The 23,959-nt window shown below is 47.4% G+C and overlaps 2 protein-coding genes across 2 annotated transcripts in view; one reads left to right on the forward strand and one right to left on the reverse strand.

Annotated features, from left to right (window-relative positions):
• LOC146176091 (uncharacterized) overlaps positions 1 to 12,863 on the reverse strand; it is a 45,340-nt gene extending 32,477 nt beyond the window's left edge. Inside the window, exon 1 of the mRNA XM_084580724.1 lies at positions 12,845 to 12,863. Within this exon, the coding sequence (XP_084436850.1) occupies positions 12,845 to 12,863 (19 nt within the window). The remainder of the gene's footprint in view (positions 1 to 12,844) is intronic.
• The window catches only part of Rab4 (RAS oncogene family member Rab4), a 90,013-nt gene that overhangs the window by 42,961 nt on the left and 23,093 nt on the right, over positions 1 to 23,959 (forward strand). The gene's annotated exons all lie outside the window — the stretch shown is intronic.

Consider the following 23,959-nt stretch of genomic DNA (forward strand, 5'->3'; position numbering starts at 1 on the left):
GAGATTACTCTCAAGAACGTCCTCATTCCGCGTCTCATCAAGCTCACTTTCAAGTTGACATATCTGAGATGCCTCGCTCTCAAAGTTTTCTGACCTGCTATCTTCCGCATTTACCACTGTTTTAACTGCCGTTTCTTCCGCTGTGGAATTTTCTGGTATGAGCAGTGTAGCTAGTTCTCGCGCCCTTGAACGTGTTAAGGCTTGCACAACTCTGTCTCCGAACAGGATGCCCCTCTTTCGCAGTAGCATGTCCGATTTGTTGGAGAACAAATACGGATAGCACTTAGGAAGCTTTCCTGAAACGGCAGCCTCGGTTGTTAATTCGCCGAAAGGGCCCTCGATGACCACGTTCGCGATCGGCAAGCACACACTCTGTTCCTCAACTACCTGTCGGATCCATGCACACTGTCCTGTATAGTCGGAAGGCGATACATACGCCGGATGGACAATATCCATCGTTGCGGCCGAATCGCGCAGTACCTTGCAAGGCTTCCCGTTGACTACTAGGTCATGCAGGTAGGGTTCTAAAAGCTGCATATTTTCATCGCAGTCCCTGACATACGAGAAAGCAATCTTTTCTTTCCGGCAGTTGACGGCAATGTGACCCTGCTCATTACACCTAAAGCATGTGAGCGGCTTCCTAGCCTCAAGCTTATTCTTTGTGTTCTGCGCGTTGGTCACTTCCCCACCTTTCTCACTACCGTCCTTTCTAGGGCGTTTGCCTGAAGAAGCCTTCCTTTCTTCGTTTGCAAATCTAGCAAAGTGCCTTTTCTGACGGTTATTCACACTCGACTTGGAATTGCGGGGCCTAACCACTACTGGGTTGCTGAATTGTCGGCGCGAAGCATAGTCCTCAATTAGTTCGGCAGCTTCAGTTGCCGACTTAATGTCGCCTCGGTCCTGTAACCAATTTCTTTCTTTTTCTGGGAGGCAGTTATAAAACTGCTCCAAAAGAATTCGCTCGACTACAGCATCCCTCTCACTGTAGGAATCAGTGCTCTTTAGCCACTCGCCCAAATTTACTCTTAAATTGTACAGGAATTCAGGGTAACTCTCGTCCCTGGACTTAGTAGCGTTCCGAAAACGTTGTCTGAACGCCTCGGCGCTAAGCCTATACTTTCTCAGAAGGCAAGTTTTGACCTTCTCGTAGTTGTCCGCGTCCTCCTTGCTTAGCCGCGCGACAACCTCCGCTGCCTCGCAGGGCAGAACCGTCAATAATCTCTGAGACCACGTGTCTCGCTGGAAGGACAGTTTTTCGCAGGTTCGCTCAAAGTTAGCCAAATACAGACCGATATCCCCTGATATCACATATGGCTGCATGTACTTTGACATCTTGAAATCTGCCTCCTTGTTGAGAAGAGGTACCGCTAGCTGGGGACAATTGCCCGACCTCTTGCTCAACTCTAGTTCTAATTTCCGGAGCTCAATTTCTTGGTCCAGCTTTTTTTCTTCTCTTTCACGCTTCTTTTCCTCTTTTTCCCACTCACGTTCGCGCTCCTTTTCCTCTTTTTCCCGCTCTTTCTGCTGTCTGAGCTGCTCCTTTTTTTGACCGATGAGGTTCCATGCTTCACTGAGCTCCTCATCATCGGTTCCCAGATCAGTGATTGCCTTTATAATCAAGGGTTTTCGTGCCAAACCACTTGTATCAATTCCCAATTCCTCACACAACAGCAACAGGTCCGGTTTCTGCAGCTTTTGTAGGTCCATGATCGCTCCGAGTGTCGGCTACTTCCAAAACAACTGTGCAAACTACCAAACCTAAAGGCGTTTCCACACTCTCTTTACCAGTTCTAAAATCTAACCCTGTTCTAGAACCTGGTCCACATCAGAAGAAAAGCCAAGCACTCACCCACACATGCGATCGATGTTCCGAGCTGCCCTCTTGTTGGCCGATTGTTGCTCCTGCTTGTTGCTTGAGATGCCACCTCCGATCACAAGATGTTGTGGCTTGTAGCTTCAGATCCACCTCCAATCACCAGATGTTGTAGCTTGTAGATCCAGATCCCACCTCCAGTCGTCAGATGTTGTGGCTTGTAGATTCAGATCCCAACGCTGGTCACCAGTTGTCGTGACGCTGGGGCTATGTCGACCCGGCCTTCACTTGGTAGCGTGCAGAGACTCGGGGTTGAAGTAGGATTGAATCTTCGAAGTTGGTGAAATATGTACAAGCAGGTTTAATGGCACTTTGAGGAAACTTATTTACAAGATTATTTACACGAAAAAGAAGGGTACATCAGCAAAATGGCAAGCGTTAAGAGTTCATAGCGAGAAGCGTCTGGATGAGCCGTTTACCAAGGGCTCAGAGCGACATTTCGTGCTCTGCAGCGTCCTTAAAACCCCCTATGTCCAGCCCCTCTCTGAAGATGCTGACCAACCAAATCCAGGGCACGCCCCTCAGGTATCGGCATCCAATCGAACACATCACTGCACTGATGGTCTGAAGCACTGACTGGTCCGGCATTCATTCGTTGGGCGTGATCACTTGTTGGCGGGAAAAGCTTGGGAACGGCGAGGAGAGGAGGTACATTTCTATTCTTCAGCAAAGAAACCACAGGCTGGTTCTGACAAGGGGTTTTACTTCTCAGAAACCCGAGTGCACGTGGCGCCGCATAGGGCTCCCAACATGGTCCCTTTTCGACAATTGCAAATCTTTCCTGCATTCCCGGGAAATCACTTAATGGCCGTATGAGTCATGCTCCTTTCTTGTCCTGCACGTCAGCGGACATGTCACTCTGTCGTCTCCTTTGGATAGGAGGCATTCATCACTGGAGGATAGCACTTCTCGACTGGAAGGGTGAACAAAAGAAAGAAAGCACTTCCTGCTATTTCCCGCAGGGGGACGTTTCTTTGTGTTTTTCCAGACGTTCTCTTGACAGGGTCAATTTGGCATTTGCAGGTTGTCCACAAAGCAAAACAGGCTTACAAAACAGGATTCCTGGAAACAGGCTCACTTAGAGCCATTGAACCATCACCACATATTCACAATACTTTTCCATGCCCACAGGCGAACAATAGAGCGCGCAAATGCGGATGCTTGGTCGTAACAACGTCTAAGAGGTCTCGACCAATCACAGCGCACAACCACAGTATGCGCGAATGCATGCCTTATGTGGCCATATGTCAATCAATGATCAATTACTGATCAATGCCTAATTAAGTAATTCATTAATAGTAATTATTGTCTAATCAATAAAGAAATTAATGACTGCTAACTTAATGTATTACGAATCAGTGCCAGGTGCGTAGCAGAATGCGGCACTCAGACTCGCTTTTCACTACTTTAGTCGCTTAAGTCCCTCGTAATTATTTATTATGAATGGCTCTCGCTGATGGTAGTTACGGTCTCATGGAGTGTTGTGCAGCTTTTAAAGCTTGCTTTTCCGCACGATGAGTTGATGTGCGGGAAAGCCATAGTGATGCGGATGAGTAAATAGGAACGTGTTCGACTTCATTTGTGTTGAGACAATGTCTTGCAGAGATAGTAAACGAATGCACTAGCACTATCTCAGGAGATATTACGTGCTTTAAGCCATGCTTGAAATGACTGTGTACGAACCAGTGAACGGTTCTCACGGATTATTGTAATTACGATCTCATGGTGTTGTCATGCAGCCTTTAAGGCGTGCTTTTCCGCACGATGCATGAATGTGCGGGAAAGCCATAGTAGAACCGATGCTTAAATAAGGACGTCTTCGACTTATTTGTGTCGAGACAAGATCATGCAGAGATAGTAGACGAATGCATTAGCATCTACAGAGGAGATAATGCACGCTTTACGCCATGCTTGAAATAGCGCACGTATTAGGAACGGCTTGGTCTCAGGAGTGTTGTGCAGCCTTTAAAGCTTGCTTTTTCGCACTATGCGGGGAAGCCATAGTGGAACCGATACTTACATAAGGACGTCTTCGACTTTGTTTGTCATATAGATAGTAGACGGATGAACTAGCACCTTCTGAGGAGATATAGCGCGCTTTATGCCATGCTTGAAGTGATCACGTAAAAACCAGTGAATGGTTCTCACGGATGAAGTTACGATCTCGTGGTGTCATGCAACGTAAAAATCAGTGAATGGTTCTCACGGATGAAGTTACGATCTCGTGGTGTCATGCAGCATTTAAAGCCTGCTTTTCCGCGCCATAAGCGGATGTGCGGGGAAGCCATAGTGGAACGGATGCTTAAATAAGGACGTTTTCGACTTCGTCTGTCATGCAGAAATAGTAGGCGGATGCACTAGCACCTTCTGAGGGGATATTGCGCGCTTTACGCCACGCTTGAAATCGCGCACGTACTGTGAATGGCTCTCGCTGATGGTAGTTACGGTGTCATGGAGTGTTGTGCAGCCTTTAAAGCGTGCACGCTTGGTGGTTGTGCGGAAAAATTATAGTGGGGCAGGTGCTTAAAGGTCAACTCCGGTGGTTTTTCCATCATTCCGCGTTTTTGGTTGAATTACATTCCTCGGCACGTCCTGACTCGAACACAAAAAACCGTTTTTCGAAATTCCAATTAGAAGTATTTTTAAAAAGAAAAAAAACAGCAAATCGAAACCGAAACTGCTTTCACGGCCAGAAACGACGTCCCAGGTGACGAAATGGTGACGTCACACTCAGTATTAGAGAAACACTCGTACGTGCGTTGGATGGTGAAAATAAAGTATGGAAATCATGAAGCATTGCATAAAATGTCTGAGGTAGTTCTACATAAGCCTCACAATTTCATAATCATGCAGGAAGTGGACAGTAACGCCGGTATACTGTTTGTGACGTCAGAAGCTCAGTGTTGCCGGCAGAAATAGTCTCAACTTAAGCGATGAAAACAGCATATTTTAAAGTCGTGTTGCGCGCGAACGGATTATCGTACAGCGCCCAAATTTTGTAGAATGCGTCAGGACGGAGAGGAGAATCTACAGTAAAATTTTTATTAGAATATTCGAATGTCGAAAAACCCCCGGAGTTGCCCTTTAAATAAGGACGTGTTTGACTTCATTTGTGTCGAGACAACGTCATGCGGAGAAAGTATATGAATTCACTAGAACCATCTGATGAGATATGGTGCGCTTTACGCCATGCTTTAAATGATCGCGTATGAAGCAGTGAATGGTTCTCGCGGATCATAGCTACAACCTCACCGCGTGTCATGCAACCTTTAAAGCGTGCTTTTCCGCATGGTAAGTAGTTGTGCGGGGAAGCCATATTGACGCGGATGCTTAATTAGAAACGTGTTCGACTTCATTTGTGTTGAGACAAGGTCTTGCAGAGATAGTAGAATAATGCACTAGCACTATCTCTGGAGATATCGCGTGCTTTACGCCATGCTTGAGATGATCGCGTACGAACCAGTGAACGGTTCACACGGATTATAGTTACGATCTCACGGTGTGTCATGCAGCCTGTAAAGCGTGCTTTTCTTCACGATAAGTTGCTGTGCGGAGAAGCAAGCCATAATGGAACATATGCTTAAATAAGGACGTCTCCGACTTCGTTTTTTTATGCAGAGATAGTAGATGAATTCACTAGCACCGTGTGAGGAGATATTGCGCTTTTTAATTCATGCTTGAAATGGCCTTACGTGTACTGTGAACGGTCCTCGCGGATGGTGATTACGACGTCTTGGCGTGTTGTCTGTAAGGTTGAATGCGATTGTTTTTGCAAAAGAAAATGGCTGAATTTTGTATTTCTCAGCCTTTTGATAAAAAAAATTCTTTAGCTTTCTGTACATTACATTGCTATTGTGTAGCCGCGATATCAAAAGTGTTATTTCGATATGTCAAGCGGGGAAGTGAGAATTTCGAGCCCCTTCTGATAAATTCTTTCATTAGATTTCAATAAATGCACTTTGTATTGGCAACTTCGAAAATAGCATTTTCGTGATCTGTTTTCATGACGATCGGAAAGATAAGAGAAAGTAAATGCTTTATGTGAATCTCTCAGATCAGAATTTATTTTTATTTTTTTTTTTACTTTTTTTTTCCAGGAATTATAACAGTGTAAGCAAACAAAGGTTCGCAGAGATTTCAATCGATGGTTTTTAAATGACTGCAACTAGTATGACCAGCCTATACTCCTCGACAGCATTTCTTGGCAGCGCTGGGAAAGGTACGAAGCCGAAGCGCACTTTCTCCCTCCGCAGCTGAATATACTACCCTGGTTAAAGTAGTAGCTGCGCCTTAAAACGAACGGAAATCTTAAAGCTTGTCATTTTAACCACATTTCTAGTATAACTACTATTACTGCGTTGTTAAAGCGTGACTGCGAAGCGTTTTTCTTTCCCGGGTTTTCTGGGTTCACGTCCGCCTCGGGTCTTCGAGACACTCCCCACTCAGGAAGAAGATGGCGCCTGCTCTTCGCTGCCCACCGCGTACTTCTGAAACCGTACCAATTCTTGCGCCAAAGAATATAAAAGTGAGATTGAAGAACAAATGTTTGTCGAAGCAGGCGAAGGATATGGTGCGCAACGTGTGTGCTGGCGTAAGCAGTAGTGAGCCTGAGTTTTCCATCTCATCCGTGTGCCGCAAAATCAGCGAGCTCACCGGAGTTAGTGAGTGTGCCGTCCCCCGTGTGCTTCGTACGTTCCAAAGCGTAGTACGGTGAAGTTGTCATTTGAGTTTGTGTCAAAAGAGAGAGAGAGAGAGAGAGAGAGAGACGAGAAGACGCGGCTCCATAAGTACACCTTCATTCTCGCTGCTATGGACGCGAAAAGTTTTCTCTATTATATGCATGACGATGTGCCGACTGCAGCAAAGCTACGGAACGACGTAATAAATTCCCGACATGGATATGCTTGGATAACGCTGCGTCCCTCGCATTCTCCCTGTGTTCGTCTTTGTAGCAATTTGGTTTACTTGACAGAGAATCATAAACGTTATCGGTTTCACTTCCGGAAACGCAAGCGGAACTCTACTTCTGGAGGGAGACGACATCGTCGAAGTGTTGCGACCACAGTACCTCCGCACAAGTCGGGAAATGCGAAAACAGCAGTAGCATCCACACTTTTTTTTTTTTCACATATTTTGGGAGATGTCACTGCATGCATAATATGGGAACGCAGGGATTGAACAGGAAGGTATTATTGTGTAACTTGGGAATTGTAAGACATACAATGAAATAGCGCGGTGCAGTTTTGGGATCAATCTAACGAGGCAGACGCGTAATAGAGGAAATGGTGCGGTACGTCATAGGAGTGCTTTGAGTCTCTTGAGCTGCCGGCTTCGTCGTGCCATGTGATCGCGATGAAAACCGTCCAGGTGCATCATCTCACGTACGCAGCGATCACTTTCAATTTACAGCGACAGGGTTGTTTCGACACCTGATACGTCTCGTTGCTCAGGCGTATGAATGAGAACTGTATGCTTTTAAAACCGAAATTTTTTACTACTCCGCTCCGCGACTTCTTCGCCGTGTACGCGCGTTTGTCCTGTAACCGAGGATAAACGACGTGGCAGCTGTGACGTCACTCAGCTGCCTCTTAAACCGCGGTAACCGGGCGCTCGCCTCTGCCTAGTCACGTGGCAACTATGACGTCACTCAACCGTAGCAACGTTGGAGCCGTGGCGCTCGTTCTGTCCTCCGCTGCCTCTTAGCCGGTGCCAACGGATCGCAACAGCTCTCGACAATTTAACGGCAGCAGTCGTCATAAATGATCCAGGCGAGATAGCTCTTGTACTGTCGGCGTCTCAGACGTTGCGAAGACGAAAGTGGGCGTATGTAACTCACCGAGAGGCTGCCGCACAGAGACGGAGAGACGCGGGTCGAGCGAAACGTGCCGCCGACACAGAACGTGAAAAACGGCCGTCATTACCATCAAGCAACAACCAAGTAGCTAAGCATTGCTCATATTATAGATGCATCTTTTCGAAGATATGGTTAAATTTAGTAACCATACCTTTTTTCGCGACTATTCTGCAAACACTCTTGAAAAACCACTTTAAAGAAAATAACGAGGGTTTATCCGGTTAAGCCTGGGCATTCCAAAGTAAGCTCTTTTAAGCATGGCTACACATCAGCCTGCGCCGAAGCGCTGACACACTATTACCGGCATGTACCTCAGCCATGGCGAGATTGAGCAACCAAGCGCCGGCTCGGGTAAGGTCAGAGCCCTCCAGCAATTTTTGGTGCGTACCGTTCGGGGTGAGGTTGGACGATGCTATGAAGAAAGTGCAACCGCTCTGACTGCCCCAATCCGGGTCCACACTTGGCCGTCGACGTCGGCACGTAGTCCTCAGCTCCGTCGATTATTGGGTCGGTTGTTTTTGTTTGCCCCTGCTGGCATGGCGCACACCCAGGCGGCCGGATTGGATTGACCAAGGTCTCCATAGTGCGAAGGGCTTCCTAGCGAGCGACAGCTGCGGAGCCGATCTGTAGATCGGATGGCGAGCTGAAATTTCACGCTGATGATACAACGAAATAGCTGCGTTTCCATCTGCCTTAGCCGTACTATAGAAATAAGCAATAAAAAAAAGGAACGTACCGCCCTAAATGTGTTCGCACGTCGGCAAGAACCGATTATTGACAGGCGCCCCGCGATACATCAGCGGTGCGGGAAGTGGGAGCTCCTCCTTGTACCTCACTCTGTATTCTGTTGGCAGACGCAAGTTTAATGACGTAACGTTGTTTGGAGCAGTGTCCTCCTTTGTCACGTGGTGCGGGTGAGAATGTCGAGCGGCTCTGGGGTCATTTTTTTTTTATATATACATATCCCACATAGCGCTTATGTTTGAAACTTGCTAGAACGCATCCCTTTACGGCCATGAAACTTATAAACCTCACATTTTTATTTTCAGTGTTAGATACATGTATACATGGTTATCAGCATTACAGAAGGAGGTCCCGAAGTAAAAACTGTCCGGGGGACCTTCTATGACAAAATGAATAAATTTCGTGGGTAACATACTAGGCAGTTATAAGAAAAGAATATACAGGCACGCAGAGGACAAATTATAATACTAACAATAATAAATAATACAATGCAAACTACAAACAGTATAGAAAATTCTAAATAATCAATAACTGGAAACAAAAGTGCACTAATTGCTGAAATCTGAGAATGCAATTTGCTGAAACAATAATTAAATAATGTGAACACAGAAACCTATGATCCAGAGAAACATATTTAGTCGGAGGAACAAAACAATGTAGAAAATAAGTAAGTCCTTAAAGAATGATGAAATGAATGAAGAGTACGCTATGATTTGATTTCGGAAGGCAGTGAATTCCACACAGATATGCCTAAGAAGTATACAGTTTGTTTGCCATAATTCGTCCTGATTTAGGGTAATAGTAGATTATGATGTTCAGCAAATCTGGTGTTATTATTGTTAATGAGCTTGGAGGACTCAAACCCACTAAGAACGGCATGATTATTACGCGCTTTAAATATAATTGATGCCAACCTAAAATTAAGCTGTAGCGACAATGTTTTAGTGTTAGTGTTAGAAATTTCGCGTTTTTATCAGTTTTAAACACACATGACCCCACTTTATGGATGCCAAGAACAACGTCATATTACATGAAAGCCCCTCGAGATTATTTTTTTTTTTCAATGTAATTTCACTAGGAGTATCATGAATGCAAGAACTGTCCGGAGTCAGCGTCTGTGTGATGCTGCCATCTGTTGCGGTGGAAAGCTCTAACAGCCCGGCGTCTCCTTCTCTGTGATGTTTCAGTCTGAAAGAGGTCAAATGTGTTTTAAGGAGAAGCGATTTCAAATTGAAATGGAATAAAGATATAATCGAAATAGATTGACGAGTGAGAGTAAAACGATGTCGCATTTCCTCCCCGTCAATTCGATTGGCGGCCCATCAGTTCTCCCTTTTTCTTTTTCTTTTAATATAATGAGTGGCTCCCGCCAAGGTACTTCAAGAGTGTGTCAGACTCCGTTATCCAACTCGCCTCGCCTGGTTTGAAGCTTCATCGCAATAAACGCGTTTCTGATTGTCGATTTCTCGCCAGTCGAAAGCGCTCAACGCCTACGCTGTGAGGACGAGTAGACAACGCTGTTCGGATAACGGTGCGGATGCACTCCATCTCCTTATTGAAAGCTCGTTTGAAACGGGCCACGACAAGCCTGAGGTGTTAGTGTCATCTCATTTTTTTTTCTTCCATTCTTTCGTCCATCAGTGGAACTGAGAAGCTTATAATTTGGTCATCGCTTTGTCTTTGCGCTCTGTTGGCCTAGTAGTTGCGATTTTCTGTTTCCCTGCTTTAACCTGGCAGCGCTGAATTCTCCGTCTTCCAAAAAAAAAAAAAAAAAAAACTTGGCTTGGCATTGTGATCGAACAATCACGGGTATCTCTTCGTCAAGTGGTGACGTGGATGCACAGTGATTGGTCGGCAGCTTGTGTGACGTCACGCGACTGCATGACGTGAGCGAGTTTTCAGTGGTCACAAGCTCGGGCAGGGATTTTGAGATGGAAGGGTGAGGTGGGAATGTAAGCCACTGGGACCTTCGGGTACCGAATTAAACACGCTACTCTTGAGCTACAGAACCATATTTTTGTGCGGCTTAGCTAAAGCAGTGCTTTATATCTGTGTCTAGTGACGTTTTACAAAATGCGGTCGCTTATGACTATATGCTTATCAGTGTATGTGAGATAATAGAGGCGCAAGTTAAGGAACCAAGCGAATAGCGAAGTGCGTGTACAGGGTCAATCACACTTAGCGGGAACACAGCTCCGCGTGGCTGCGTACTTGCACCAAACTGATGCACAGCGGCACACGACACGAGGCACCATCTCGAGGTTTACCTCATCTCGTGCGCAACTGTACATTGATTCCTTACCGGGTTAGATGCAGTGGCGCTCCGCAGGTGTCTGGCCACGCGAAGCCGTGTTCCCGCTAAGCGTGATGGAGATTGTACACGAAGTAACAGCCATCACCGGTCTCGTATAATACCGCGGAGCTTGTGTGTCCCCCAAATGTATCTTTGCGTTTGTTATTATTGCGTTATGATTTTGCGTGTGTATGGGCTCAAAGTGAGGTAACGATGTCTAGCACTCAATGGCTGGGGTCCATTGGCAAATGGTGCAGCTGGCATCGATATTGAATGGAAACTGCGCACGACTCCGCGCTGTTATTGTTTCAGCAAGATTAGACTTCATTTGCATTTTGTGGCTGTAGTGAAGCCCGTTTGGAAATAAACGACACGTATTTATTTTTGAGAAATTCGGAGTTGTGTCTATCCGGAATGTTCTTTTGCTGCCATTTTTTCCCAACTCGCGAGGTTCATAATTGATCCATCTTAAAGCAGCGCGAAACACAGGACAAAAGAACAAGAGACGACACAAGCGCGGTCCAATCCAACTCGCCCAGTTTTCTATAATCGTGAACATATGTTCATAATTGCACCGAGACTGTTGGCACTCGGTGATCGCTGATGGGGTTTGGGTCATTTTAATTTCCTTGTCTCGTAGCTTGGTTCGAGTGAAAGGCCAGCAATTTCATTTTTGACAGCGGTGGAGCGAAATAAAGTGCGTGACCCGTCATAGTAGAGTGGGCAGTTCGAATTTGGCGCCGTAGCCACTGCTCGCGTCATCACCAGACGTCGCGTCAGTACCCAGCTCCTGTGATAATGTTTCTTCAGGTTAGTTAATTAGAGCGTTTTATTTGGAGCAGAACGTGTCCATCACGTATAAGAGTTTGTTCATATAGATGCACACACACACACGCGCGCGCGCGGAGAGCGAAAGAGTCAGACTGACAGCGCCGCGGAATTACAGATTCGGACTCACTGCCACTGGCGCTTGTCCATTGAAAAGCGTAAGCAACCAATGTGGGTCACCTTCAATTCTTCCGAGCGTCCATTTAACTAAGGTTTCCTTGATTCCTCGATTTTGCACGACAGCTTTACGCTCGCCGTCCATGAACTGAAGAGAAGTGCAGTTTTTTCGATTACGCACATAACAGAGAAAGTCAGAAGGCACTGGATAGATGTTCGTTAACCGACGTGATAATAATTGGGTTGAAAAAAGAATGCCTCAAAACTGTCGCGGTTGGGAAAGCATATAAACTGCACAAGTGAAATTGCTCCGACGACAGTTGCATGTCACTAGAACGTTCAGAGTGAGAGCCCCACGATTGTTCTTTTGCACGCGCATTACGCTTCGACGTCTTTGCTGTTGTTACAGTATATTAAACGTCTGGTTTGTTTTTCTCTCTCTCGAAATGAGTCCGCCTAAGCGCAAACTGAGAAATTCGCGAAAGATTGTTATCCGCGCAAGCTGTATACAGATGTCCGCATTTTTTTTTTTAATATGCTTTCTGTGTCAGATAAACTCAGCACCTGAATTTAAATAGCTCTTATGCAAATATTTTAGGAAGCATCTGCAATTAGATATCTGATTTGGCTTCTAGGGGTGAAAGTTATATTTGACCCCATTTTGTCTGGAAGAATGAACTTCTAGAGTCATTTCTTAGCTAAAATAACACCTATAGTAGTTAGGCTGTGAATACAGCAGGAAACAGTGAGAAAATTCATTGTGCGCAGTTGCTAGCACTGTCGCTTTTAACGTGGGCAAGTAACGGCTTCGGGCTTTTGCTTCAAGCAGTGTCGCGATAGTCTTCTTTTCTGTTCATACTTAGACAGCGGAAAAGTAAACTAGCTAGAATGCATGGAATGAAAAATTTGTTGCAACCCTGCAACTTCGTAAATTCTTTTTCGTAATTTATTTTCTGTTGTCCCGTGCTCTGAGGCTGCTTGCTGGACTTGTACAGGTTTCATTGACCTCTGCCGAGACAGAGTAATCGTAGCTTTCAAGTCAGCTGCCTGTTCACGACTCTTCTACCGGCACGTCTTAGGTGTTCTAGCTGACCGAGATAAACAGGGGCAAAACATTAATAGCGTCCTAACTTACCCGGTTCATCAAAGCCCATGTTCAGGGTGCTGTATGTAGCTGCTGCTACCAAGCAGGGGCACCAAGAATTGGCTCACCTCAGCCGAGTCATCATCAAGATGGGCCGGCTTCATCGAGCCAGAATGGCTGTGACAACGACAACGAAGCGGGCTCCTTCGCTCGCGCATGGACCAATTCGAGCACGCGCTTGACGCTGGCCGCTCTCTGGACCGCGCTGTTGAGGTCCCCCGTGGTTGGTCCCGAGACAGTGAGACAGGGACGTCGCTGCCCACAAGCCGCGGCCACGACGCCCGGCCCTCCCCTGACAGGGGGTGAGACGCCCCCGCAAAGGACTTGTGCCCGAAGACGGCTCCCCGGGGACCGTCGCATCAGAGAAGGCGAGTGGTTTCCGCTGAACTGAGGTCCCGCCGCGGCGACCTGTGCCCGTAGGGCCGTACCTTCTTCGTCGACGTCGTCGGCCCGCGCGGGTCGGCGCCACCAGAACCGGCCTCGCCATGACGGAGATGTCGGCCATGTCGGGGTTGTCGGAGGTGTCCACCGCCGACACCGGAGGGACGGCGGGAGCAGGGGGAGGCATGGACCCGGAGAAGAAGAAGAAGCTCATCATCGCCGCCGTCGTGGTGGTGGTCCTCCTCGCCCTTATTGTCGGAGTGGCGCTCTTCGTCGTCCTGGTCCTCCTCAAGGAGGATATCAAGGACAGGACTGAGCCCACGGACCCCTGGTGGTGACGCACGGCAGCGGCCGCCGACCCACTGCGGTGCGTTTGCCTACACTCTAATTGCTTGCCTGCTATGGTAGCGGTGCTTGGAACGGTCTTCGCGCAAACAATTCGCTGTTGCTCGGCGTTTTGAGCCTTTGTAATGGCAGAGAGGCTGACTTCGTAAGAGCAGCATCAACGTGCCAGAGAGGCTTACTTCGTAAGAGCAGCATCAACGTGTGTGGCTAGTTGTGGTCGATCACACCTTCATCGCTAACAGCCGATCGTAAATTAATGAAGTCTGTTCAGATATGTGGAAAAGCAGCGGCCTTGAGGCGTTGTTCACAGCGTATAGCGGGAGACGCGTGGAACATTGCCGCGGAAATTATGCTTGTATAAAGTGGGCGGCGGCACTTGGCGAAGAGCAGAGTTTGTAAGAACAGATATGAGCTCTCATTTCGTTGAGTCACTGATAGCGAAACTATGTGATTGAGAAACGTATTTGAAACCAACGAGATGTTGCATCTCTGCGAAAATGCCTTACGAGCCATCACAAAGGGACAAAGAAAAAACAAGCAACCAAAATTTATATCTTTTGTTATACTTATGGGGCCCTACTACAAAGCTGACAATTAAGTAAACCAATGCAGTGCGCGTTGTAAATCAAAATGATATGATTACCCCCTTTCTCAACTTATACCTTGTGGCAAACTTTTCGAAAAAAAATTATATGCGTAATATGAAGAACAGGGTGGGTCAGGGAACAGACTTGAGTCCAAACTAAACCAAACTAGTGTAAAGAAGAATTGGCCTTGGCAAGGCATGTAGTGCGAAAACAAGATAACTGATGATAATGGAGAGCACTCCACGAGAGCGCAGGCATATAGCAATGGTCGTCAAGGAGCCAGGTGGACGATAAAATTTGGAAGCTTGCCGCTGCCGCACCTGTCACAGGGGAGGGTTAATAGAACGACCACTGGAGAGACACTTGCACTGCACTGGACATAGTGCTAACACTTCATTGATCACTGCCGCCTGGATTCTACGTGTCAGTACAGTCTATAGGCGTCCGTGCACCTAGGCGCCTTATTTGATTTAGTTTAATTGGCTGTGCTGGTTACTTTTTTTTTTTTTGTCCGATTTCTGAACGACTATTTCGCCAAGCAGCGTTTCTTTGGCAGTAACTTGTTTGTAACACCCGACTTAAAATGCTTTGAACGTTTCATAAATATTTTATCTGACGCACGCAGATGTGGTCTGGGAAGAGCTCCGGGTCTTCGAGGATGCTGTGACCATCCTAGCGGCTGCCTCCTCGTGTCATCGCTCACTGTGTTCCGCAGCCACGTTATCTTAGGGCAACTTCGTTCTTTTTTTTCTTCGTCAGAGCATCCCCAGGAATGCCACGCATGCCATCACTACCACCACCGCCGCCGAGAATGGATAAATGAGCAGATAAAGCCAGAGGCCAAGGGAAAGACCAGAGACATTTGTACATGTGGTGTTTGGGCGCGCCCTCCGTGGTCATAGCTCTCCACCATCGCCACCGCACGGCGCCGCTGTATTTTGCCCACCTTTTTTTTTTTTTTTTTTCATGTAACGCGTCGCCAATAAAGGAGAGCTAGACCGAGGCTTATTGCACGGAACAAGAGTGATCTGCACCAGGTTCCCAGTGTAGTGTGTCTCATTGAAAAAACAATGGAGTGGTGAGTTCTTCGCTTCAAGGACTTAGCAAGGCAGTCTTTAGGTACTACGCCATGTAAAGTATGATAACTAAGTATTGACCGGTATTCAGCAGCTTCAACCCTAGTGGCGTAATCTAAGCAGGACAAATTGGGGCGCCTGTGTAGGTACAAAGCTGACGGAGAGCTCGAGAGGAGGTTGTCTGGCGCGCGATGGAGGCGTTTATGCGCCCTTCTGTAACGCTCTTCCCTTCGCTACACCACAGCACCATCTAGGGTTATCCTATTTGCAAAATGTACATCGCCAGCTTTAAAATCATACCTGTAACAAAGGTGCACGTAGTGCAACAGAACAGAACTCTATGCGGTTTCTCAATGCATCCTATTTCAGGTGCTACGTGGTCTACACTGTAAAAGAAAAACAAAATTAGAAGAGTTCAACGCTGCTACCCAATTCTTGGCCGATCCCCCTTTGTAGGTTATTTGGTCAACAACAACAACAACCGAATATTGAGCGAAAACAATAGCTGCGGGTGACCGAGCATTCTTCTAATTCTTCTTCTTCTCCTTCTCTTTTTCTTCTTCCTCAGCCCATGCATATAAAGCCCCTCTTTAACCAAGCCGTATGAACGCGCCTTATTGGGCTCTAGGAGTAACGGGAATTCCAGGGTCCTGGCAGGCTGATTCTGACATAACCGTCCCCTGCCAACTTGGCAGTCACCGCCGGGCCACGCTGGCGGCTCAAACTGCAAGCTTCGCAATAAAAAAATTGCACCCGTGCCTGTTTATAACACCGTCCAGAAAAGGGTGCCTTGGGGGTACTGATGCACCCTTTTATTGGGTGCAGCAAGCAGCACTGCGCCCATTAAAAGGGTGTATCAGTACCTCTATGCACCCTATTTCAGAGGTTGTGAACTATAGAGACGAAATACACCTTTACGGGTTTGATTTCTTTTTTTTTTTTACAGCGTACCGCGATAGCCATCTCGGTAACCGATTATTTTATTTGTTTCGCCTTCATCTTTTCTGAGAATGTTGCATTGCATACGTTAGTTAGGGCCTCCTTCACCCTAAAGAAAAGCCTAAAGTATACCCATTAAATGGCAAGACGCGGCTCTAAACGAAGCAAAACTCAGCTGCTAAATAATGCTTCTGTATGTATGTCAAGCTAAATCGCCAATTTTAGTTTATTTTGTCGCATTTTTCTTGCCGACCCTAAACGGTAAGAGTGGAAGCCTCGCTCCTTCACGGTTTGGGTGAAAAGTGCGTCAGCGATACCTAAGTTACATCGCTTCAGAAGGCGGCGGCCGCTTTTCGATGGAGGAGAAAAGCAAGGCGCCCGTGTGCTGTGCGATGTCAGTGGACGTTAAAGAACCTCGGGCGATCGAAATTTCTGGAGCCCTCCACTACGGCGCTTCTCATAGCCCGAGTCGCTTTGGGACGTTGAACACCGTAAGCCTAATGGATCCGCCTCCATGCCCTTCCCGACTACGCCGGGGAAGCATAAGAACCCCGAAAGCCAACCGTCCACCTCGCACTTCGACCAGCACTTAGTCTGTTATGAACATATGTACAGATGCATGAATGAGCTGACGTGTGAAAACGCGTGCCTAGCGCCATCTAGGTTATACAAACACAACTCCCAAATACCACAAAACACTCTCCCTTTTTTTTAATAGACCATTGAAGATAGCGAATCATGTTGGTGGTTGCACTGATTGTATTCTATGCACATTTTCGTGAAGAGCTCACTCTGAACGTGGCAATCTATACGCCTGTTCGATCGCGCTGATGAATTTCATGCTAGATTTCCCATTATCACGAACCGAAGCGAGTTGAGTAAGTTCGCCGCGTTTCGCTCGGAAATTTGACCAAACCTCATGCGTACGTGAACTCTTTATATAACAGCTTTATATAAAGCAGTTATTCTTAGACACCTCTCACGTATTGTGGCCATGGTAGTTTAAAGATTCTTTTTCCCTCAAGTACATGGACTTCATTGCTTCGTAGACATGTTGGCAGATTACAGTTTTTTCAATACGTAGGGACTTCACAAGTGGTGTTTTTTGGATGGACACGTTGGCAGGTTATAGTTTTTCAATACATAGGGACTTTACAAGTGATGTGTTGTGGATGGACATGCCCTACTGCACATGTGTGGTGGTGGTTAATTAGTGTGTGACTATGTGACTATGGGGTGGTCTTTGTGACTGTCCAGCGTGGTATTAGTTTCTGGGCAAAGCAGAGGTGTGGAGTAACAAGACAGTGTTGAATTGGTGACTGCCATGCTTGGACGATGTTTATGTTCTGCGGGGAAGAAAGTGCCAATATCTCCTTGGCAAAGAAGAGGAAGATGTACTTGAGTGTAGAACAAGAGGAGTGGTGAAGAGGAAGTGTGTTGAAATCTATATTACAGTTGGTAGTGTGCGCGTGTATTGTGTCTCTTCGCTTGTGTTTGTGTTTGTTGCGCCACATTTCTGGATATTCTTTATATATGCGCATGCATCGCGTTCGTCGGCTGGCACATAATGGTAGTCGGTCGCTTAATATGTGTATCCATCAAGTTCCATCCACATATACGCTTAATGCCCCCTTTTTCTTATCGGCCAGTGTGCAGGGGTAAAAGAAAAGGCGTCAATAATTTTATATCGGCTATGGGCTACATATCGAGGGCGCCACATCAAAGGCTCATCGATTTATGTTGTCCGATTTATGTTGTCCCTCGCAATGAACGGGACTCGGGACTCGGGTTTATCACGGCTGCTTCTATCTTGTCGAGACGACGTATTCAGCCGTGTTGGGCGGAGCGCTTGAAAGGAGCACTTCTGACTCGCTGGCCCCGCGCCAATATAGTTTTCACACTTGGGGCCTGTTATGGCTTTTTTGGACTTCTTCGTGCTGGAGAGTGTTCGTCATCACGCCACATTCGATGAAGGGTTCTCCCTTTTGGCGTTGCGCTGACGTCACTTTTGCCTTGGGCTTTGCAAAGAGAAAAATCGGAATAGAGTATTCTTTGGGGATCGACGAAACGTCAGCAGGCATCCTCCTGCGTAAGACCCCTTTTTCTCGCCCTCACTCCCCCCGACTGTTTGCTTCTTTTGCTGCCTCAGTGCTTGCAGCGATGACTACCGATGAGGTTTCCTTTGAACTGCGAGGCGCGACAGAAAAGGGCGTCACGACTCTATGACGCGCCAATGTCACCTGGTACGTGGAAGCCACCAGTTACGCGCGCGCATGATTTCACACCCAAAGGAGCCATTGATGTCACCACCAATGGTTTGTATGACCACATCGTGAATGATATACCAGCGTTGATGAATTGGTATTGAATTATCACGCAGGGCTCTCAGCTTACGTCCGAAGATAGGTCAGCCGCTTTCTGATGGTTTAGACACTGTTCGTCACCGGCGGACAATTGGTATTCTGTATGCAGTATAGGTTACTAATAACCTAAAAGGGAAGCCGTGTAACGATCACCTAATCAGTGTCGTTTGAAGAGCTTAGAGCGCAGAACTACTGAATCCATGCTTCTCGTATTCGCATGAAGAGAGAATGACGGGGAAGTACAGAGCGAGAAATTCTGAGCTTTCTACGGGAGGTTGAGGCGTTGCTTCACTTTTCTTCGACTCGCATCTTGAAACCTGTACCGATGGGCGATGTGGCAGTCTATAGTCGCACCTCCTTCTGGTTGCTGCTGTCACCTCCGGAGGTCACATCATCACCCTTTATAACCTTCTTCCTTAGCTCCTTTACCAGCGCTCATTAGCTGGCTAGAGAATCATGGCCGACCTCTCTGTTCTCTACCGTAGATTAAACTATCTCTCGCCCATAGTTACGGCAGACATAGTGTTATCTGTGCACAGTCGTACCGCTGCAAGATATAGACCTCTGTGGTAGTCTATAATTCACACCTCTTTTTTGCTGCTGTCACCTCCAGAAGTCACATCATCACCCTTTATAACCTTCTTCCTTAACTCCTTTACCAGCGCTCATTAGCTGGCTAGGGTATCATGGCCTACCCCTCTGTTCTCTCCCGTAGATTAAACTCTCTCTCTCTCTCTCGCCCACAGTCACGGCAGACGTAGAGGTATCTGTGCACAGTCGTACCGCTGCAAGATATAGACATCGTCGACCTGAATGGGGAAGGCTCCGTGATGAATGGGGAAGGCTCTATAACTCCGAGGTATATGTCACATTAGGTAGAGCAAGAAGAAGATGGCTTCGCATGTCGAAACGTTGGCTCGACCTTCGAACTGAGCCCCCCCCCCCCCCTCCCCCCCTCCCCTCTACTCTTTGTTCAGTCCCTTTCATACGAACTAAGTTAGGTATAGTAGCCGTAGCTGATCCACTTCGGACGCCGTCGGGGAATCGTAAAAAGTGCCCCATCGTCTCGTCTTCTGTGCTATAAAAGCTTGTCGGTTGGGAGAGGTTGATGACGGGATAAGGAGACAGCAATTGGCGTCATTTCTGTGCGCCGACTAAATGCCTGATTAAATGCGGGGTAGGAGGCCGAAACGAAAACTCCTGAGAGAGGCATGACGTCAGGGCATGACGTCAGGTTGTTCGTCAAAAGGAGAATGTATCTTTGAGAAACGCGAACCTTCCATTTTTTTTTTTTTTCGGAAAACGAGACAGCTCGTCGTGGCTCAAGAGAGAGAGAAAAAAAAAAAGTCAGCGCCACTGTACTGCACAAACCATACTTGCCGACATAGTTCTCAAAGCAGTGTGTCGGCTGCAAGATGCAGAAGATATGCTGTGAGATAGATCATCGCCAGAGTTTGTACTCTCCCTGCGAGGCAGTCGGATCGGGCAGATACACTACTGAATGGCTTTTCATTCTACTCTTGACTTTTTTCTGCTGAGCATGTACATGCACAGTTATAGGTGGTATTAACGAAATTAGCTTATCTGATTCCACACATGCTGTGCTTGTATCTTCAAACCTATCAATCAGCTCCTTAAAATTCATAGTGCTTAAGCCAAGACAATGAAAGGGCGGAAGCTCAGAAACATTATCTCACGTTTCATTGGCTGTACGCTGTGCGATAAACACGCGAACATTAGTAGGGTAAATAATCCCAATCTAGCGACGTTGCTTGGTTTGCGAGTGAGCAGAGGTTACGGGCTGCGTTTGCGGATACACTGTTGTGTGTTCAGAGCGTGTTTATTAATTTTTTTTTTGTCATATATTTGTCTTAGACGGCTGTGTGCTAAGCTGTGTTGAAGTTTGGCTTTACGTTTGCTACTTATAACACTATGTACGGTTGCGATGTTTTTGTTCAAGTATTGCTTAATGTCGATCTGGATCATATCAATCAATCAATCATCCTTTTTTTTAGGACAACAGGTGAAAAGGGAGGTTGGAGAATAAGCTGCTCTAATACAGCTTGACAACGCTCCAACGCCCCCCCCCCCTTTTTTTTGTTACGCTCTTCGAGGCCGAATTCATCATCATCATCATCAACCGGACTATACCCACTTCAGGGCGAAGGCCTCTCCTCCAATTCCCCAGTCCTGTGCTAGCTGAGTCCACTTGACCGCTGCGAACTTCGTAACCTCATCCGCCCATCTAACTTTCTGCCGCTCTTTGCCACGCTTTTTAACTTTTCAATCGGTTATCCTCTATTCGCACTACATATGTCCTGCCCATGCTTATTTCTTCTCCTTGATTCCGCTAAAATATCACTAACTTGAGTTATTTCTCTAACCCACTCTGCGCGCTTCCTATCTCAACGTTACACCGAACATTTTCAGTTCCATTGCTATCTGCGTTGTCAACTTAAGTATAGCCCTTAAATATAGTCACATAGGTGAGTACAAGTAAGATGCAACTATTATATACTTTCCTCTTGAGCGATACTGGTAAGGTGATAGCCATAATCTGCGAGTACTTGCAAAATGCACTCCATCCTAATATTCTCCTAGTTACTCCCATTTCATGGTCCGGATCTCCGTTTACTGCCCGTCCTAAGTAGGCATATTCGCCTACCGCTTTCAGTGAAAAAAAGTCCTCCGTGGTTGGTCGTAATTCGAGAAACTTCAGAGAGCTATTTGCTGGAGTGGAGTTATTTGATGTTTGCCAAGAGAGAGATGGCGGAATGAGACACGAACGCACTGAGAAGGGCTCAAAAAATCGAGCATAAGCGCACTCCGCCTCTCCGGGAGCAAGTGGAGCCGCGTTAGGTTATTACGCAACAACTCGTCTCGGGCTTGAGGGCGAAGGTCGCGTCTGGGCAGAGCCAGAAATTCTCTCGGCTTCCAGGCAAGTCCGCACGGGAAGAAATGAAACGAAGAAATGTAAGTCGCGTGCAGGGAAGTGTTCTCGTTTAATTACGCGCACTTGATTGAGCATTGCGTGTCTTGTATAGTTCAATCCGAAACTTCGTGTCTGTCGTGAGAAACGGGACAAATATCTCTTCAATGGAGGATGAAACAAAAACGTGCAAGATTTTCATCTATAAGAGGAAGGAGCACGCGATGGTTATTTTCTTTCTTTGGAACCGCGACTTCACAAGTGCCCAGTTTGGTGCAGTGGGAGAACCAAATTCGGACGTTATTGGGGCGTGCAAAATGTGCCTCGTCGGCTTGTCTTCTACGTTAGCTTGTTGACTGGGAACGGCCGATAGAATTCTGAGAAGCACAGATCAATGTACTGGAGTTCCTGTTTCGTGCATTTAAGGACTAATTATCTGTGCTGAGACGTCGCTCGCAGGCAAAGACGCCAAGTCGGGGGGATAACGGACATGATAGGTGGAATTATTCGTTTGCGGATCACGTTTTGCTATACACCTCTCTACTGGGCTTTGTTATAGAGGGCAGTTCTGACACTGATACTGAAGAAAAGCCACTTTGCGCAGAGCGACTTTGTGGTACTCACGCGTCTTGATCCTGGACAAGATGCAGCAGGCGGCCAGGAATGCCAGCAGGGCGATGGTCTTGTGCACGGCACGCTGCCTGGCTCGTCCTAGATGGGCGAAGCGGCAGCGTTGCGGGACATCGCAGCGACCGCCCAACGACGACCGGGTCGTCGTACTGCCGTCCCATCCGCGTTCCATGTTTCGTTTCTCCTCCCTCGGCGAATGAACGTTGCCGAGGGGAGTGAAGACAGGAGCGCGTAGTCGGCGGTCCCTGCGGAGGAAGGAGCCCCCGGGCGTTGGCTGGCCGGTATCGTCGACCCGAACGACAACGTAACGCTTTTTTTTTTTTCAGAGTACCACTGGGCTCCACACCGCTATGTCCACCAACATCACCGCAACCGTCACCACCATCGGCGCTGACGTTGCGTCGCTGCCCGCAGCTGCCGTGGCTTCACGTTTTTCCTCGTTTCTTTTCCCTTCCCTACTGCGTTTGGAGAACCGGCGGCCGCCGGGTCCTACCCGATTCCTTAAGTTTTTCGGTATAGAGTCCGTCCCATGCGTCGCCTTCTAGCTGCGTTTACCCTTTTACGATCCAGACGTCGGCGGCTACAGAGAGCTGCAGGGTGGTGCTGCTGCGCGCAGCGCCTGCTCCACTCTCTCCCTATGCGGCGGTGGCTGCTCTGGCTCGTAGAGAGGGAGGGAGAGGCGCGGGACGCTTCCCCTTCCTTCCCTACTATGAGCTCCCTCTCCCCATGCCCTACCTACCTTTAGGGAAAAGCTAGAGGTGCGCGCGTGCTCCGCGAAGTGGCGCCACCTGATTGATGACGCCGTTGCCACGGCAACCGGAATGCAGGGGCGGGCATTCTAGCTGAAGACGACACGGCAGCTCTGGCGGCCGCAGCAGCAGCCTTTTTGACCCGATGACTGCTAGTCCGCTTTCTGTGGCATTTTTATATTTACTTTCTTGTACTGTCCGATTCGTTTCTATCTTTGCCGTCGCTAAAGCACTTTCTCGTTATATTTTGCAGGTGGGCCTCTGTAGTTGTGAATGCGATTCTTTTCTTTTTGTTCTGCGCTTTAATCGCAGGCTGCCATTCCCCCGTCGCCCGATTTGTCGATGGAATTACGTGCCGCGGCACATTCGCGCCGCTTGTCTCCTTCTTTGTGCGGTTCATTCTTTTTTTTTCCAAGGCCGCGCGCCCTCTGTATTCAGCTTCGTCACTTGGTCTCTTTGGTCACGATCGTCTACGAAGTGCCATCACCGTCGGAATTTTATTCCTTAATCTTCCTGAACCGATTTTGTTTCTTGATACTGCTTTGTTTATTGCTTCTTCGCTGTCCGGTACGATTGCGCTGCGACGTCGTGCCCAACCCGTACTCGGCACTGGGGAACAGTCTTGGGACCAGTCGCGTCCTCCGCGGCGCATTCGGAAAAGACAGCATCGGTGTGATTATTTTTTGCCCGGCGCTCCCGTATTTGCTCTTTTTTTTTTTTTTTTCAACACGTAGTCATGGTTTGGTTACCGCCTCCTTTATAACCATGTTATGTGCAATAGTGGATGTCGTCCATAAAGGGGACGGGAGTTATTGTAGGTCCAGGTAGAACTTATAATAACGGGAGGGGCCGTGGGGAGATGAGTTCATTCAGAATTGGTGGCAGAGAACAAACAGCTGTTCGAGATCTTTTTTTTTTTTTTGTTACGCGGGCTTTTCTCATTACCTTTGCGACTTGCAAGCCAACGCACTCGATGCCTCTGTCCGGTCTATCTGTTCAAGCTACCGCGCACTAGACAGCGCTCAGTGTGCGTGTATTTCACGCGCATTTAATGCTTTTTTTTTTTTCACTGTCCTCTCTTGCTCTGCATTCAGTAGCAACAACCTT

Source organism: Amblyomma maculatum, chromosome 10, assembly GCF_055883805.1.
Source record: "Amblyomma maculatum isolate TAMU_Amacu chromosome 10, ASM5588380v1, whole genome shotgun sequence".
Lineage (NCBI taxonomy): Eukaryota > Metazoa > Arthropoda > Arachnida > Ixodida > Ixodidae > Amblyomma > Amblyomma maculatum.